The sequence below is a fragment of the Temnothorax americanus genome, unplaced genomic scaffold, assembly GCF_048541705.1.
Source record: "Temnothorax americanus isolate GAGA-0224 unplaced genomic scaffold, ASM4854170v1 Scaffold21, whole genome shotgun sequence".
NCBI classification, from domain to species: Eukaryota; Metazoa; Arthropoda; class Insecta; order Hymenoptera; family Formicidae; genus Temnothorax; species Temnothorax americanus.
In genome coordinates, this window is record NW_027509349.1 from 1,160,430 (window position 1) to 1,175,552 (window position 15,123).

General features: G+C 46.9%; 1 protein-coding gene across 1 annotated transcript in view; it reads left to right on the plus strand.

Annotated features, from left to right (window-relative positions):
* Nucleotides 1-15,123, plus strand: part of Myo10a (unconventional myosin 10A) — a 40,907-nt gene that overhangs the window by 21,611 nt on the left and 4,173 nt on the right. Inside the window, exons 20-28 of the mRNA XM_077406491.1 lie at nucleotides 69-865; nucleotides 1,362-1,466; nucleotides 1,728-2,206; nucleotides 2,277-2,561; nucleotides 2,644-2,855; nucleotides 2,945-3,140; nucleotides 3,237-4,209; nucleotides 4,338-4,580; nucleotides 14,607-14,977. Coding sequence (XP_077262617.1) covers nucleotides 69-865; nucleotides 1,362-1,466; nucleotides 1,728-2,206; nucleotides 2,277-2,561; nucleotides 2,644-2,855; nucleotides 2,945-3,140; nucleotides 3,237-4,209; nucleotides 4,338-4,580; nucleotides 14,607-14,977 — 3,661 coding nt within the window. The remainder of the gene's footprint in view (nucleotides 1-68; nucleotides 866-1,361; nucleotides 1,467-1,727; nucleotides 2,207-2,276; nucleotides 2,562-2,643; nucleotides 2,856-2,944; nucleotides 3,141-3,236; nucleotides 4,210-4,337; nucleotides 4,581-14,606; nucleotides 14,978-15,123) is intronic.

Here is a 15,123-nt window from a genome sequence, read left to right on the forward strand (position 1 = left end):
AGTTGGCAATTATGCAACCTAATTTTTCCGTATCGACCGCGTATTGATTATTCCTCTCGCGTTTACAGGCAAACGCGCGCTGCCGGGAAGCCAGTCTAGTCGCGCTTACATCGAGAAGAGTGAATACGGAGTAAAATCGTCCGCCATGTCGGACACCAGCGAAGCGCCTTCCTTGGCGTCGCACGTGCGACGCGTGAGAGTGCCCAGTCAAGCTTCTGACGTGGATCAGTTTCTGGACGAGCTCTTTATGCCCGTGTTGGACGGCAATCTTGACGAACTATCGGATGCCCGCAGTTTGGCCGCTTCGATAAAAGGTTTACATGACACTAGGCCACCCGGCGACCAAACGGTTCTCGAGAATCTACAGAGAATTGACAGTCGAGCTACCAAAATAGTCACGGTCGATGACTTCGTTGAGGAGATGATAGCGAGAAACGAAAATGTAAATATCAGCGCGAGCGAACTATCGAAAAAGATCAAAGGTGGCGGCAATATGGACATCCCTAATCAGAACGCGGCCTTCAACTTCAGTCCGATCGCGCAGAGCATGATGTCACCGCCAATGATGATGCCCATGTTTAGCCCTACACAGCAGGTCCCCTCCACGCAGAATACCAACATGAGCATGGGCGCGAGTTTCATGCCCATTCCGATCTACAGCATGCAAGGGCTCAACTTACCACAGTACCCCAATTCACCGCCCGGACAGAGCAACGACATGGTGGCCTACCAACAGAATCTTCAGCGAGCCTTCCTGCAGAGTGCAATGGCGCAGAATATTCAAATACAGCAGCAGCTGCTAGCACAGAATCAGGCTCTGCAGCAGTTGTTGGTCCAAAGCCCGCAAAACTCGACACAGCAACCGGTAAGAAATTAATAAAGAAAGATAGAAGGGGGGCAAGAAATATCTGTACAAAGTCTAATATCCGAGGTTCAAGTGATTTAACAGGATGATTAATGGATTGATCTTTTATCGTGATTCAAATTAAGACTACAATTGTTGAACACAATCTATCCAGAAGAGTTTTTCATCTTCTAGATTAAGATTTTAGATATGCTTCATTCTTTAAATATACTTTTGATTTACATTATTTGAACAGATAATATTGAATTCCTGAACATTGAATCACGGTAAATCGATCAGAGGCAGACGTTGCATGTCGAGCACGGTTGCAAGAGGTTCATCGCCGCTCTCATTTCACGGTCACTTAACTATCATTAACTCGATGATCCGTCATCGGTAACTGAAATCGGCGATATGCACGCTCAGTGAAAACTAACTCTCAACGAATCTATCGTCGTTCCGGGCGATGTCCTATGGGTCTCTGAGCCGCACTGCGGTATGGGGTGTGTGTTTCCAGAGCACGGTGTTACCCGCTGGCTCCTCAAGCATGAATCTTGTTCCCCCAGCCCCCTCAATCGGTGCCCATATGGGGCCCAATGATTCTATCGGACGCTGCTCCAAGGTATCTACTGATTTTAACTAACTTACACTGTACCTTGTGGCTTCCCTACGGTATGTACATATTATCATCTAGCAGAAATCGAGGAAGATATTCGGGATTATGGCCAACCTGATCAAACAATGTCGTCTCATTCGTCAAATCGCCGCGGCTTTCTTCCGAATAAATTTTTTTATCTTAAATCAATCCTCCCGCAAATCACCTTGCTGTAAATAATTTTCTAAATTAATCAAGGACTCTCTAATCTAATTTTTCTTGGATTAGGTCTCATTTAGAGAACCCGACGACGGCGAATTATGGTCAACCGAGAAACGGGGAACCCCCTTGCTGACTTCCACTCCAACGACGCGGCAGGAAACGATGACGGTAAAGGCTCAAATTCATCGGTCGCAGAGTCCGCCCAGAAAGAATGCCGAGGCCGCCAGGAAGACGAGCGTCGATTACGCGCGGAAGATCAGCGTGGATCGAAAAGTGGTAGACAGAAAGCCGTCATCGGCACAGGCGGACGTGAAGAGAGCCAATTTAAACAAAAGTAACATACAGAGCAACTTTACTAACGTACTCAGCGAGCTGAAGAACCGGAAGAGCAGCGTTGACAGCAATCCTTCAAGTTTGAGCAATAACAAGGGTGTTCCACCGCCCCCGCCGATGCCTCCACCTTTGGAATCTCACGATCCTTCCGAATCTAGACCGTTCCTCGATCCGTACGGCAGGGCGAAGACAGTGCGTATCGGGAAATGGAGGTGAGTTCAAAATCCAACAAATTGACAATAAATCGCTAATCCAGGCGACTAATTCTTTTTATCTCGATAGGTGGCCACCGCCTAGCGATTCGAACGAGAATCAAGCACAGGATAGCTTCATAGAATTCAAGATGCGCCAGCAACAACAGCAACGCAAGATAACGCCGCAGTATCAGGAGTACGACCAAGGCGATGGTGAAGCTGCGACGGAAGGCGGTGTCGAGTGGGAAGAATTCGAGATTGAGAACATCGTCAGCAACGAAGATCGGTCCATGATCGCGCATCCATCAGCGACCGCGGCAAAACACGAGAACGGGTACAAAGAAGAAGGGGAGAAGAAAAAGAAGAAATCGAAGTAATTAACATCGCGCTTCTTTCTCGGTGTTTATATTCGAGCTGAAAAGAGCGATGATGCAAACTGTCGAATTCTTTCGCAGGTCGGCTTTGGAAGTGGGCGCGCAGAGACCGTCGCCGGGAAGTATAGGGAAGTTGAAACTTAGCTCGGAGATGAGGCAGAGATTGGAGAAAGTAACGGCGAATCATAGCGTGAGATCCACAAAGACGGCTGAGAAACCCGCTCTCCCGCGAGAGGACGGAAAAGTTAAACGGTTGGAAGATAACAGGAAGCTCTTGTTGGAACAACAACTGGGTAATTAGATCTTTTGTCGTGCATTATGAAGCCACAAATGCTATAACTAGGTATAGACATATATCTAATCGAAAAATTCGAATTTTAAGGTGGCAGGTGGGATGATTACGCTTCCACTGTCGATGACACCCAGAGCGTTACTTCTAAGGGCACTACCGATATGATGACGCAAGCTCAAGTGGTGAGGACGCAGATCGAGAGAATGGAACGGCCTGTTCCGCCCCCGCCGCCTGTCACGCCGCCGCAGCCCCCGAGTCCAAGAGGCGGCAGTGTGTACAGTAACAGGTATAACAGCATCAAATTAAACATTATTGGAAATTATTCTAAATTAAAAATAGCAAACACTTTAATCCTTGAAAATCGGCAAATGATTTGTTCCAGCCAATCCGGTGTGCCTCAGCCGCGATCTCCGCCAGCGCCGATCGAGCCGAAAACACGCGACTCCTTCCGCACGTCTCCGGACTCCGAGACCTACGATCACTTCCCGAAGAATCAGATGTTCAGTCAAAGCCGCGACATCTTCGCGTCGCAGCAGCATTTGCGCGACGGTCACGACTACCGAAACGACTTCGACAAGGCTCGCGGTCAGGACAAGTCCAAGGACTTCTACGGCAAGGACAGCACCGATCTCGCGAGTTCGGTGCGCGATCGCAGCTCCGACTTCGACTCGCGCCGCGACCTCAACTCCGAGCTTTTTGACTCCAAGTACGCGTTCGACGGATCGACCGGGAAGCGCGATCCCTTCGGCATGACCCGGGACGTGTCCCCTAAATCCCGCGACAGCTTCGGAATGCCGTCGCCGCGCGACTTCGGCGTGATCCCGAATACGAGGGAGTCCTTCACCGTCGCGCGGCAGAGTTTCAACAATCGGGACGTGGACAGACGGTCGAGCGTAGCTTCAACCCACCGCACCGACAAGATGGAGAGGATCGAGATCGAGGAGTGGCCGGAGTTTCTCAAGCCGGTATTACCACCGGCGGACAAGCCGGAAATCGAGAAGGTCCAGGAAGTGGTGAATACCAAGCTCTACCCGCAAACCTCCAACGCGCATTTCACATATAACAGAGTCACGTGGACCTTGAGAGTCAAGAAAGAGGTTTTCGCGCCTAACGAGACGCTGAATAGCCCCCTGGCATTGCACCTAGTGTTCTGCCAGGTCGCGTACGATGTCCTTGCGACCTCCAGCATAAGAATCACCAAGGAGGACCGGCAAAACATGCTAAAAATGCTGGACAACTATGGCGTCACTCTGGACAATCTCCAGAGCACGCAACATAAAATCACGATCAAGAAAAATATCGTGGATATGGCGAAACAATGGCCGTTATACTTCGCCCGAATATTTCCCGTATCGGTAAGTTCATGCTCGTTCTAAATTATTCAAAAGCATTCTTTCTCTGTCGGTCGATAAACGCTGACCGAAAAACAATCTAAAAATTATTGTCATCATTCTCAGTAATCTTAATTTGAATCCTGCCGCAGATCGGTCCTCAACACCCGGAGACACAACACGTGGCGGTGTCGCATCACGGACTTCGTTTGATCAAGCGCACGCTAAATGGCGACCTGATCATCCTGGAGACCCTGCCGCTGGAGGACATTGTCTCCGTGAATTCGTCCAGGTCGGGAGTGTGCGTACTGCAGATCGCGTCGGGTGTCAGACTGCCGCTGCACACGAATCGCGCCCCACAGCTGTCGGAGATGATCGGCAGATACATCAGGCTGGTGAGCGATGATCCTGTGTCTCCTCCGCGGACGGTCAGAGCCATCGCGCGCTCGTCCACGACCAATTAGCGATGGTCGACCGCGTAAACGATAACGGCACACACGAGGATGTGCCACGCAAGCCTGGATGGTAGTAACGAGGCAATCCGCGGGCAACGCCTAGTGTAAATTGCGTTTCCAGTGAGCGGTCATATGTGCTGGCCAATGCCTCCTCCGCCGTCTCTCTTCATTCTTCCCCGCTTTATCTCTCCCCCTTTTCGCCATCGGAGAACGTCGGCATCAGCGATCCATCACGCCGACGGGCGCCGCGCTCGATACTACCTCTATTCTTTTACGCTTCTTCATTTTTCGACCCAAACTGCGCGATGTCGACATTCCGCGGGAATGCCGTCGGGGATTCCCTGCGAACCGGTATTCTTTCCGTCGTAATCGTTGCCCAAAAAAAAGAGGAGATTTCAATCTTTCGGATGTTTTGATCTTTGCATTCCGATGCTGTCAAAGATGACGCAGGCAACCGCTCTTAAAGGCAAAAGTTCCATCTCTGTCTTAAACGCCGTTCGAGATCGAGTCTATCCTTATAGTGAATCATTAAGTCCGCAGAACGCAGAATGCTTTTTTTGCGCTCGGATGAGAGAGCGCGAGAGAAATAGGAGAGATAGAGACTCTCGTCTTTACGTCTTGTGCAAACGGAGAGATCGGATTTCTTATAACACGCGCTACGCCTGTTCATCAGATACACCTGTGCATGCATCGTCGCCGCACGCGATTCAAGAAGCCGATTCGTTCAGCGTGACGGACGTTCTCCCGAATACCGATGATGACTGAATGCAGAGAGGAGCTCTTCTTGCTGCAGATTCTTGTTGAAATTTTTCGATATATACACATATTCCGATACATTTTTATGTGCATTCAAGATTTCGCTCTTAAATCACACACGGGCGAGATCGTTATTCTTTCGGGGAAAGAGAAAGCTGGAGAGCACAAGGCAAATAACCGTCGAATCGGATTTTCAATCTCTGACATTCGTTGATGATTTGTTACAATGTCACACGTGTCGTATAATTACGTTTCTGGCATTAAAAACCAGGAATGCGAATACCATCCATAAATGACAGCCTAGAAGGCACGTTCGTGTCGCAATTCCCTCAACTCTTTCAATGTTATCTTACTTTCACGTCGTTGACAATCAAGTAATTTTTCCCCAATTATATCTCGATTGAAGTTTTCCGTCAGTCGGGATAATCGTCGAATAAACGAAACCTTTACTGAGGCATGCATGCAATTTAAAATTCCATTACGGATTATATAACGGTAAAAAGAAGAGCTTTGCGCGCGTAATCGCGAGTGCGCTGTGCGCCGTGCAGCAACGTTTCGCGCAACGTTGGAGGACGGACGAGTCTGATGTGTTTCCTCGCGGCGTCTAAAGATGTGGAATGATGTCAAAGGATCGGAACGGAGGAATGCCGCGAGCCGTGCGTAAAAATTCGCGATTCGGTATTCATGAAAACGTATATCGCGTGTGGCGTGGAAACCAGCCGCGGCAGTCGTAGAAAGCCGGTTTAATTAGTCGCATAGCGACTCCCATTGTCCAATGCGTTTCTTGAGGGGAGTTTTTTGCATTACAAAGGAATGATAATTTCATTGCATCTTTGACATTTCTCTTTTATTATTGCTAATTTTAATTGGAAACAAGTATAAGTTTCGCGTAAAATCAAGAGTACTCGAACATTAAAATCTTATACAGATTAATTCTCGTTTCACGTCTTTTCGGAATTAAGTGTGCGACAAAAATAGTGTATTTTTATCTCGCAAAGTAGTTAAACCGCCTGACAATTTCTTAATCGTCGAATAACGCAGCTACTCCAATTTTCTGCATCTTTCTTTACGAGACGAGAGTTTCGATAGAAAAAAAAATAAGGAGAGCGCGGATACTTGGGTTTCTTTCAGGCGATTCTCAGTTCAAGCAACTCGTATTTACCGGAGGCGGCAGCTTGCTCTCCTCACGCCAACACGGACACCGGAAGTTGTTTGAATTGCTAATGCGAAACGGTGCTCATTATTTCTTTCTGCCACGTTAGCCCAAATCTCCTTCGCGCCCTTCATTCCCCTGTAATTTCGATTCTTGAGCAAAGGCACAGAAATGTTGAAACATTCAAAATTGAATTTTTATTTGCATGTTCTCCTATTTGAAGCCTATTAAGAAAGTCGCTGCTGCAGTTATGAAAAGCGCGTTTCGTAACACATTTTTCAACGGTGTTACGCACGCTGCTCTGCGGGATAAACGTTTCTATTCCGCATCAAACATATAATTGACATGTAGTTGTATAATTGAGACTTGTCGCATAAAGTGAGTTGGCTTATTATACGTTATCCTCGGACGACTTATTTTCTGAGTTAAGATAATTTTTCGAGATAAAGTAATTTATCATATATGTTTATATTATAGCAATAATAATTCTGGGGAGATATTTTTAGTTAAATATTTGTTCTGTTGTTTAAATTTTAAAACTTTTTTGACTTTTCTTAATCAGAAAAATACTATAAAATCCTTATACGTGAAAGAAATTTGCGGAAGATAAAAATACTCTCATGTCTAGTGGAGAATGCTTGGCGGATAAAGGTTCGATATAATCGCGCTGTCTTTGCCGAGCCGACCGTCCAATCAAATATCCCGGAGCCAACAAACACCTTTCATTAAAGTAATAGGCATCGTGTTGCAAGCGCGCAAAGTGGAGGACAACAATTTCAATTTCACTGCCTCGCGCGCATTCCGCGTGTCCCCCACGTGACATCTCGTGGCGGCTAGAATTGCGGAACGAAAGAGCAAGTATAAATAGAAAACGTAAAAGCAGGAAAAGTGTTTTCCCCCGCGTTCGCTGTCGCTCGACCGGTCCGCGGTCTCTCTAATTCCGGACGAGCGGGGGGGGGGGGGATAAAAAGAAGAAACGAATCTCGCGACGCAATCCGGATTGCGGAAAATATTTCGTTTCTTCCGCGTGCGAAAAAAATGTCGCTCTGAAAAAAACGGAAAGAACGCGGAGTGAGAAAGTGCCATTTCTCCGGGGACTGATATCGATTCGAGTTTCTCGACACTCGACACTCGATCGAACGCCAGTCTTCGAAAACTGGAACTTTCTTCAACGATTTCTTGAAATAAAAAAAAAACGCAAGCATTTTCGAACGGAAAGTGTTTCGAAAGGAAAGTATTATCTGGACGACGAGATTTAAAAAGAAGTTATAGATATTTATGATAATGAACTGCAGCGAAATTTAGACAAAATAAATCTATTTATGAGTCATTTATAGTTATAGAGAACAATTGTAATTGAAATACCTGAAGGATTGAAAAGACCGAGTACACGCAAAGTTACTTAAGGACTATGGACGACTGGATTTTAAGGGCCCCGCGGATAATCGGTCGTTTCCGTTAGCGGCGCAGGTGCATCGACCGTGTGCACAGCCGTGTGAACTTCAAAAGCGGTTTCCGCGGGACATCGAAAACGTACTCCACGGGTTTTGCTTTTTAATAGACGAGGACACGGGAAAAACTGAAGCCGTATCGCGCGCGGTAGGCGTGGGATTGAAGATTTTGCGGACGGGATCCCCCATTGAGCCGCAAATCACAATAATCCGGTCTAACGAGCTATCGCTTCCGACTCCTTTCCTCCCTCTTCCGGTTCCGATTTCTATTTCATTGCCGTGCGCTCGCGGCGCGCATTGTCGTCGCGTGGAATCGTATGCAGCTATAGAGACCGTACAAAAGATTTCCTCCCATCCGTGGAGCGATCTTTTACCAACAAATTTATTCTTCGGGAGAAATATCTCGAGCGACACGCCGGTGGTTTTAAATTATCGATATAATAAGGGACTTCTCTCATGAGAATATTAAACTCTAGAGACACTGAAATTTAAATTTAATATTAAGAAGACTCTCCCCCTCCCCTCGCCGAGAAAGGTGGATAATAACAGGTGCGAAACTGGGACGATCCGTGTATCTGCATTGCAAGTGTTTTCACTTTATCAGTATTCTTCATTAATTTCGCCGATGGCAAGCAAAAAGGCCGCCGCATTTGGATAAACACTTTCTTTCTTGCCACTCGACATTTACCCGCGACCTCGGGAGGTCCTGTCGTTCAAACGAGGGGTGGGGGGCAGGTCCCGGCGATGGCAAACGCTCCCCTCGAAACGCGCATATCTCGCTCGACAATCGGGAACATAAGTATACACGTTCTTCCGATCGGACAAGATCGAAGCGGTATAAAGAGCGGCGCAGCATGATTTTCCATGCCCATAGCGTATGCGCCACGCATACCGCCGCGCGGCGGGGAACGTGGTGGGGCCCCGACCCAGATATCCGTCTTCCGAAGGGGCATCGGCTAACAGAATACAGCCGGCAGGGAACGGCGGTACCTTGGAATCGGAAGCCTCGCGGCCGCGGCTCTTCAGTTCATCGACTGCCGCCGTGCCGTGCACAGGTGTAGCAGCGTGCCCGCGAGTCTCGCACGCGTGTCCCATAACGGCGAAAGCCGCGCGAGGTCCGAAACGATCGGCGCGAAAAGTCCCGCCGATTCAAATCTGTTCGCAAAGAAACGAATAATCCGATTTTGCTACGCGAAGCGAAACGGCAGGAAATAACAGTGGCTTTCTCTCTCTCTCTTCCGGAGCTAATTTTCCGGAGAGGAACATCCGCTAACTCGAAGATATTAAGGGAAACATGCGCCTTCCTGTTCACAGCGCGCAACGCGTGCTTGAAAAGTTAACGAATATACTTCTGAAACGAAGCTACGTATTTCTTCGACGTTCGTCCTTTAACCAGCGAAGCTGATAATTATAAGAAAACGGGAGCGCAATTTTTTTGAACGGGAGAAGATATTGAAAGGAACATACTTACATGACTTTACAAGATGGACAAACATTGAGAACTTGACTACATTAGCTCTTATATACAGTGGTAAACGACTCGATGATTGTGCCCGTTCGTCGAGAGACTTTCGACTCTCGGCGTCGCACAGCTGTAATTCGCGGATCCCGACAAGGTTAACACAACGATAATGACCGCCGATCGTTAACGCGCAGCTCTCCGCATCGAATGTATAGTTAATCAGCGACGATTATTCCGCCGCGGATGAGACTGTGCCTTTCACGCTCCGTGTAAAAGCAGCGGCGTAAAAAGAAGCGGCGGTGAGTAATGATTATAAACGGAACGGCGACGGCGATCGCACGATCGCTAACGATCTCGCGCGAGTAAGGTCGGAAGGGCCTGGCTCACTTGCGTAAGTGAGATCACGATCGACCTCGTCCGTTGTTTCTTCCTCCTCAGTTGAGATCCAACGGCCGTCGCGCGGCGTTCGTCAATGAGTGTAATCTGGAACTCGATACGAATATCGAAATTCCGGATATAATAAGTGAAAGGTGAAATTCGCGAACAAACCGCCAATTAAAGACGAAAATCCGAGGCACGCGACCACACACGATCGACGCGACGATTCCAAGAAAGCATGAAAGCTTTCTCGTCGTGGCAGAGGGGAGAGTCTCGCTGGCGCGAAGTAATTATAATTAAAAGTGCGCATTGTTTCGACGAGGGTCCCACGAGAGTCTTCTTCTTCCGGGCGTTTTCTCACGATGTTCCGCGGACGGTCCTTCATCCGTGATCTACATCCTTCGGAAGATCCGAGTGAAATTACGATTGTTTGACGTTAGAAAAGGTTGGGGTACAGAATTCGCTAGTCGAACGGCATCGAACTGGCACACGTACGAGTCGTGGCGATAGCTGCAGGCGTTTTCTAAGCGTCGGCCATTCATGCCTTCCGCGCGCCGCGCGCGCGTTAAGGGCTTCTCTTCTAGCTCTATCATGGAGAGAGAAGTGTCCGATACCGAAGGAGTGTTCTCCAGGAGACTCGTCAGCAACTGGGCCGAGTTGCCGACGACGCTGAGACGTCGACAGAAACACCGTCCGGACATTCTGAATCAGTTCACCGACTATTCCGAGTCCTCGGAGAACGAGTTTCACAAGTTCGAGCCGAAATCCTTCAGCAACGTGCAGCGAATCGTGCGTCGTTCGGAATTCCTGCGCAAATTCGAGTTCGGCGATCTCGCGCGGAAGGGCGTCTTGGATCCTCGAAAGGATACGAGAGAACGCAGACCGACCTCCGAGAGTCCCTTCAGCCGTCTGGACGAAGGTTACTGGAAACACGAGGTCCAAGACTCGAAATTAGCTTATCGAAAGAAAGGTAACTTCATAAGCAGGCACGATATAAGGAACCTCTCCGACGAGGAGCGCAAGACGAACTCTCCCGATAGTCTTTTGATGAAATCTTCCGAGTCCGAATTGAGCAGCGACGAATACGGGCACACCGATGATTCCGGAGCGTTTCTGGAGAAAGCGTCTCATTCGGACCGGCAACCCAAGACGAAGAGAAGCAGCTTCGTCAAGTTCTTCGCGAAAGACGGCGGCAGGGAGAAGAAGAAGCTGGATTCCGAACATCTGGACGTGAACAAGAACGTCAGGAAGGAGGCCTTCGGCCAGCAGAAGTTCGAGTACGAAAATATTCCCAGGATAGACGTGTCCAAGCTGGACCAGAAGACCTTCCTGCATCCGAACGTGCGAGCGAACGATCGTCAGCCGACTATCGAGCAGCTCAGGATCGAAGAGGGCTGCGAGCTGAGAAATTCCAAGAATACCGCGGCCTTGAAGAACGCCCGGGAGAAGAAGCCGGTTCAGCAGAAGCCGAAGGATGAGGAGCCAAGGACGAACGATAATTTGACTCAGGAGTTTTACGACGGCGAACAGATCATCGTGCGCACTAACGGTGAACGTAGCAAGGTAGCGAAGATGGAGACCATCACGGAGGAAAACGCGGACGGGAGCAAGCTGAGCGTCCGGGAGATATTGAAGAGATTCGAGGAGCTCAGAACGCAGGCCGACAACGCGACGACGACGCACAACGACAGCAGCGAGATGCAGAACGAGGACAAGACGAGCGACAAGACGCTCAACACCATACAGGAGACCTTGAAGAAATTAGACGAGAAAGTCAAGAGCTATCAGGTCGCGTATATTTCATTCGTCACGTTTATTATTATCCAGGAATCTGAGGCGTTCAAGGCACCGAGAGAGACCACCGTACACGGGATAAATTAAATCAAATGGACTTTTAAATGAAATCAAATGGAGCGCGAATGTTTCGTATTATGGTTAATAGACCCAGGTGTGTACAGCGAGGTACAAGTAAAAAAGCTTGCATTAATCAGGTGATGCAACGGTACTTGACTTTTATCGAGAAGCAACTTGCGTAAATTCCTTAATAAACATCTCGAGGATGTCTCCAACTTTTTTATTACTTATGGTTATAAAGAGAGAAGAAGTTATTAATCATTTTAATTACTGAATAAGAAGCAAAAGAGTGTAAATACTTTTCAAAAGAGACGATTCAAGGCTGCTTCCTCCGTCAACGTATAAGGTGACGATCGAGAAGTTGTTGGAGCTAGATAGTTATTTCGTAACGATCGAGTTGACAGAGTTAAATCAATTATTTATATTATACTACAGTAAAAAAACCTATCATTGTTATTAGCATGTCGTGCAAAAAGAACGTACGTATGTGGAAATTAATATTATAAAATAAAGAGAGAGTTCGGCTGATTGCATAACTCAGTAATATATATATTTTCAAAATGACGATTAGCTGAATTTAACGACACGTTTGAAAAAACTATTGAATATATTCTATATATTTCTTATATATATATTTTGTAACATTTTAATAAATGTAAATGTGTCTTCGAAGAATTCAAGAATTCAAAAATCGTGTCGTAATCTTTTGATCGTCATATATCACTGCGCAGTTAAATTTTGTGAAACATTTGTTTTTACAAGTTCATAAATATACATTCTTCTCGCACGAATTTATGTGCTAATAAAAATGACAAGTTTCTTCTGCGCGGTAATGTTTAATTCATTTTATCCTGTCCACTCATCATTCGAAAATAACAGCTATTCAGTTTCAACAACTTCCCGATTATCATCCAGTAGTCCGTTTTCGCAACGTTTGTCACTCTTTGTACCTCTTCGCCTGCCTGAAACCCCGCCGCTTTGCGCCGTACTTCGCACCTCTTTACATCACGGTTACTTATGCCACGCGATAATAACAGCAGCCGCCGCCGCGGAAATCGTTAGACCGTTGCGCTTATTATCTGTCGCAATATGGCTTACTTGGACGCGCGTAGCAACCGCATCAACGTCTTACGTCGCGTCTCGGTGCATTAAACGATTATGTAGGTCAGGGTCGACGTCTGCTTATATCCCGCTCGCGCATTCCGCTCTCGTCGATTCCGAAGTATCGATATACCCGGTGTGTCACTTACGCGCCGAGACACCGCGTACACCGCTCCCTGTTCAGAGCGAAATCGCGACTCAACATTCCGTTTGATGGATTCTCTCAACTTCGTTCTCGCTCAGAGGAAAAGCGGAATGAAATTGAACGATCGCATCGAATAGGTTGCCCGCTTGTTTTCGCATAAGTCAATGAAAAAATGGCGCACATTTCAAGTCTCGCTGAGAGCTTTTATCAACCTGTCGCTGTTGACCGTCCGGTTTTGCCCCTGGTTCCACCGGATTTCTCTCGCAAAAGCCGTTTAGTGTCGATTTTTTTCCACATTTCCCTCTATATGAATTGATATGACAGGCTCTACCTGTTAGCTATCACGTTGGTGAACCTTTTCCACTTGATATCTGTCCGCGAGCATGATCAATCTTTTCCATTTGCAAGAAAAACAGAAAGAGAGAGAAAGAGAGAGGAGAGAGAGACCTCATGTAACACACGCGAGGCGTCGGGTTTCTACCAGATATATCGAAGAAGCCGTCGCTGTCGTCAACTTACATTCTTGAGGATATTAAGAAATGCAGGATGCAATCACCTACTTTCCGTCGCGTATCTTCGTAATCATAATCAACGAAAGCGGAAAGGAGCTAAAAAAGAGTGATCCGGCACCCCTTTCGCCGAAGTGTCCGGCATCCGCGCGTCGCGGCAAGAACGCTCGAGAAATCGCGCGCGTTGTCTCGAAAGTCGCTGTTAATTTACGCCTTGCATTTACGCCTCTCCCCCCCCCCGTCCTTTTTTTGGTCTTTTTGCGCGGCGAGGCCTGAAAAGAAGGAATCGCCTACACCTGATGATCGTGTCACGTCGCATTCCTGTACACCAGGTTGCGGTACACGACCGGCGCGCGGGGAGAAACCCGTTTACTTGCGTGCTAAAAGATCGATCGTGTTTCGTATCGCGCGCGGCTAACATCGAGGAAAAGAAGGAAACGCGAGCGGCGCGGAAACAGAGAAATAGAGAAGCGCGAAAAATGTATTCGCCTTGCCAGCTCGTAAACGAGATCGCTTCTCGCGATTACCCGATGTATGCGCCTCGAGCGATGCAAAGGGTCTGGTTCGCATCCCTGTATACTTTTAGAAAACGATCCGTCGCTAACGTCGAGTATTTATGAGGGAAATGATAAACGCGATAGATATGAAAAACTAAATGCAGGCAATATACGTAATTGAGTCCAAAAGTTTCCGGCCTAAGAATATGAAAAAAAAGTGATAAAATATAGAACAATTATTTTTATTTTTTTATATAATTATTTATTTCAATACATTTTTAAAGTAATAAATGTATTTTTTAAAAAAATTCTGAATTTTTGTCCTTAAAATGGTTTAACACCGCGGAAATCACTTCTTCATCACTGGTAATTTTTTTCCACGCAAATCGAACTTGAATTTTGAAAATACAAAATAATTACTACGAGTTAAATCAGGGGCTAATGTTAAACTAATGATAAAAATTCAGTATATTTTTTTGGTAATATAGAAAAAGTCATTCATTGTTTTAAAAAATATATTGAAATAAAGGATATATACTGAGTAATAATAAAAAAGATTACGTCGTTGTGTGAGTCAATCAGATGTCGTTTTTTAAAATAATAAATAAGGTTTCCAATTGCTATAACAATCGATATACGAATTGCTCGTTTGATCTGCAGATCGATCAGAAACCACATCAGAGGATCAATCATCACGAGAATCACGTGTCCCAAATCACGAAGACGATACAGTCGCAGGCGAATCACGCGAATCACATTCAGTCCCACAACCATTCCAATCACGTAATCACCGAACACGAGAATCACGTACCGATCGGTCGCGTGCTCAACCACGTGTCGGCCGTCAACCAGGCGAACCATCAGAAAAACCTGCAAAACCAGCAGCTGAGCCCGAGCCAGGAGTGGCGGCAGCCGGAGGATAATGTCCGACTCCAGGACGACGGCATCTACGAGACCGGGCCGGTGGTCAACGACGGCAAGCATTCTCTTTTGCAGTACGCCATGCTGAACTTCCGTCAGAGCACGGAAAAGTGAGTCGATATTTCTGACATAATTTACGCAGCGCGTTTGTATAAAGCGATCCCAGATTGAGAATGCTCTCGGAAAATCGATTTTATTTGAAGGGTGTTAAATATATCGTTAAATGTCACAATTCGAACCGCTGAACAACTCTAAT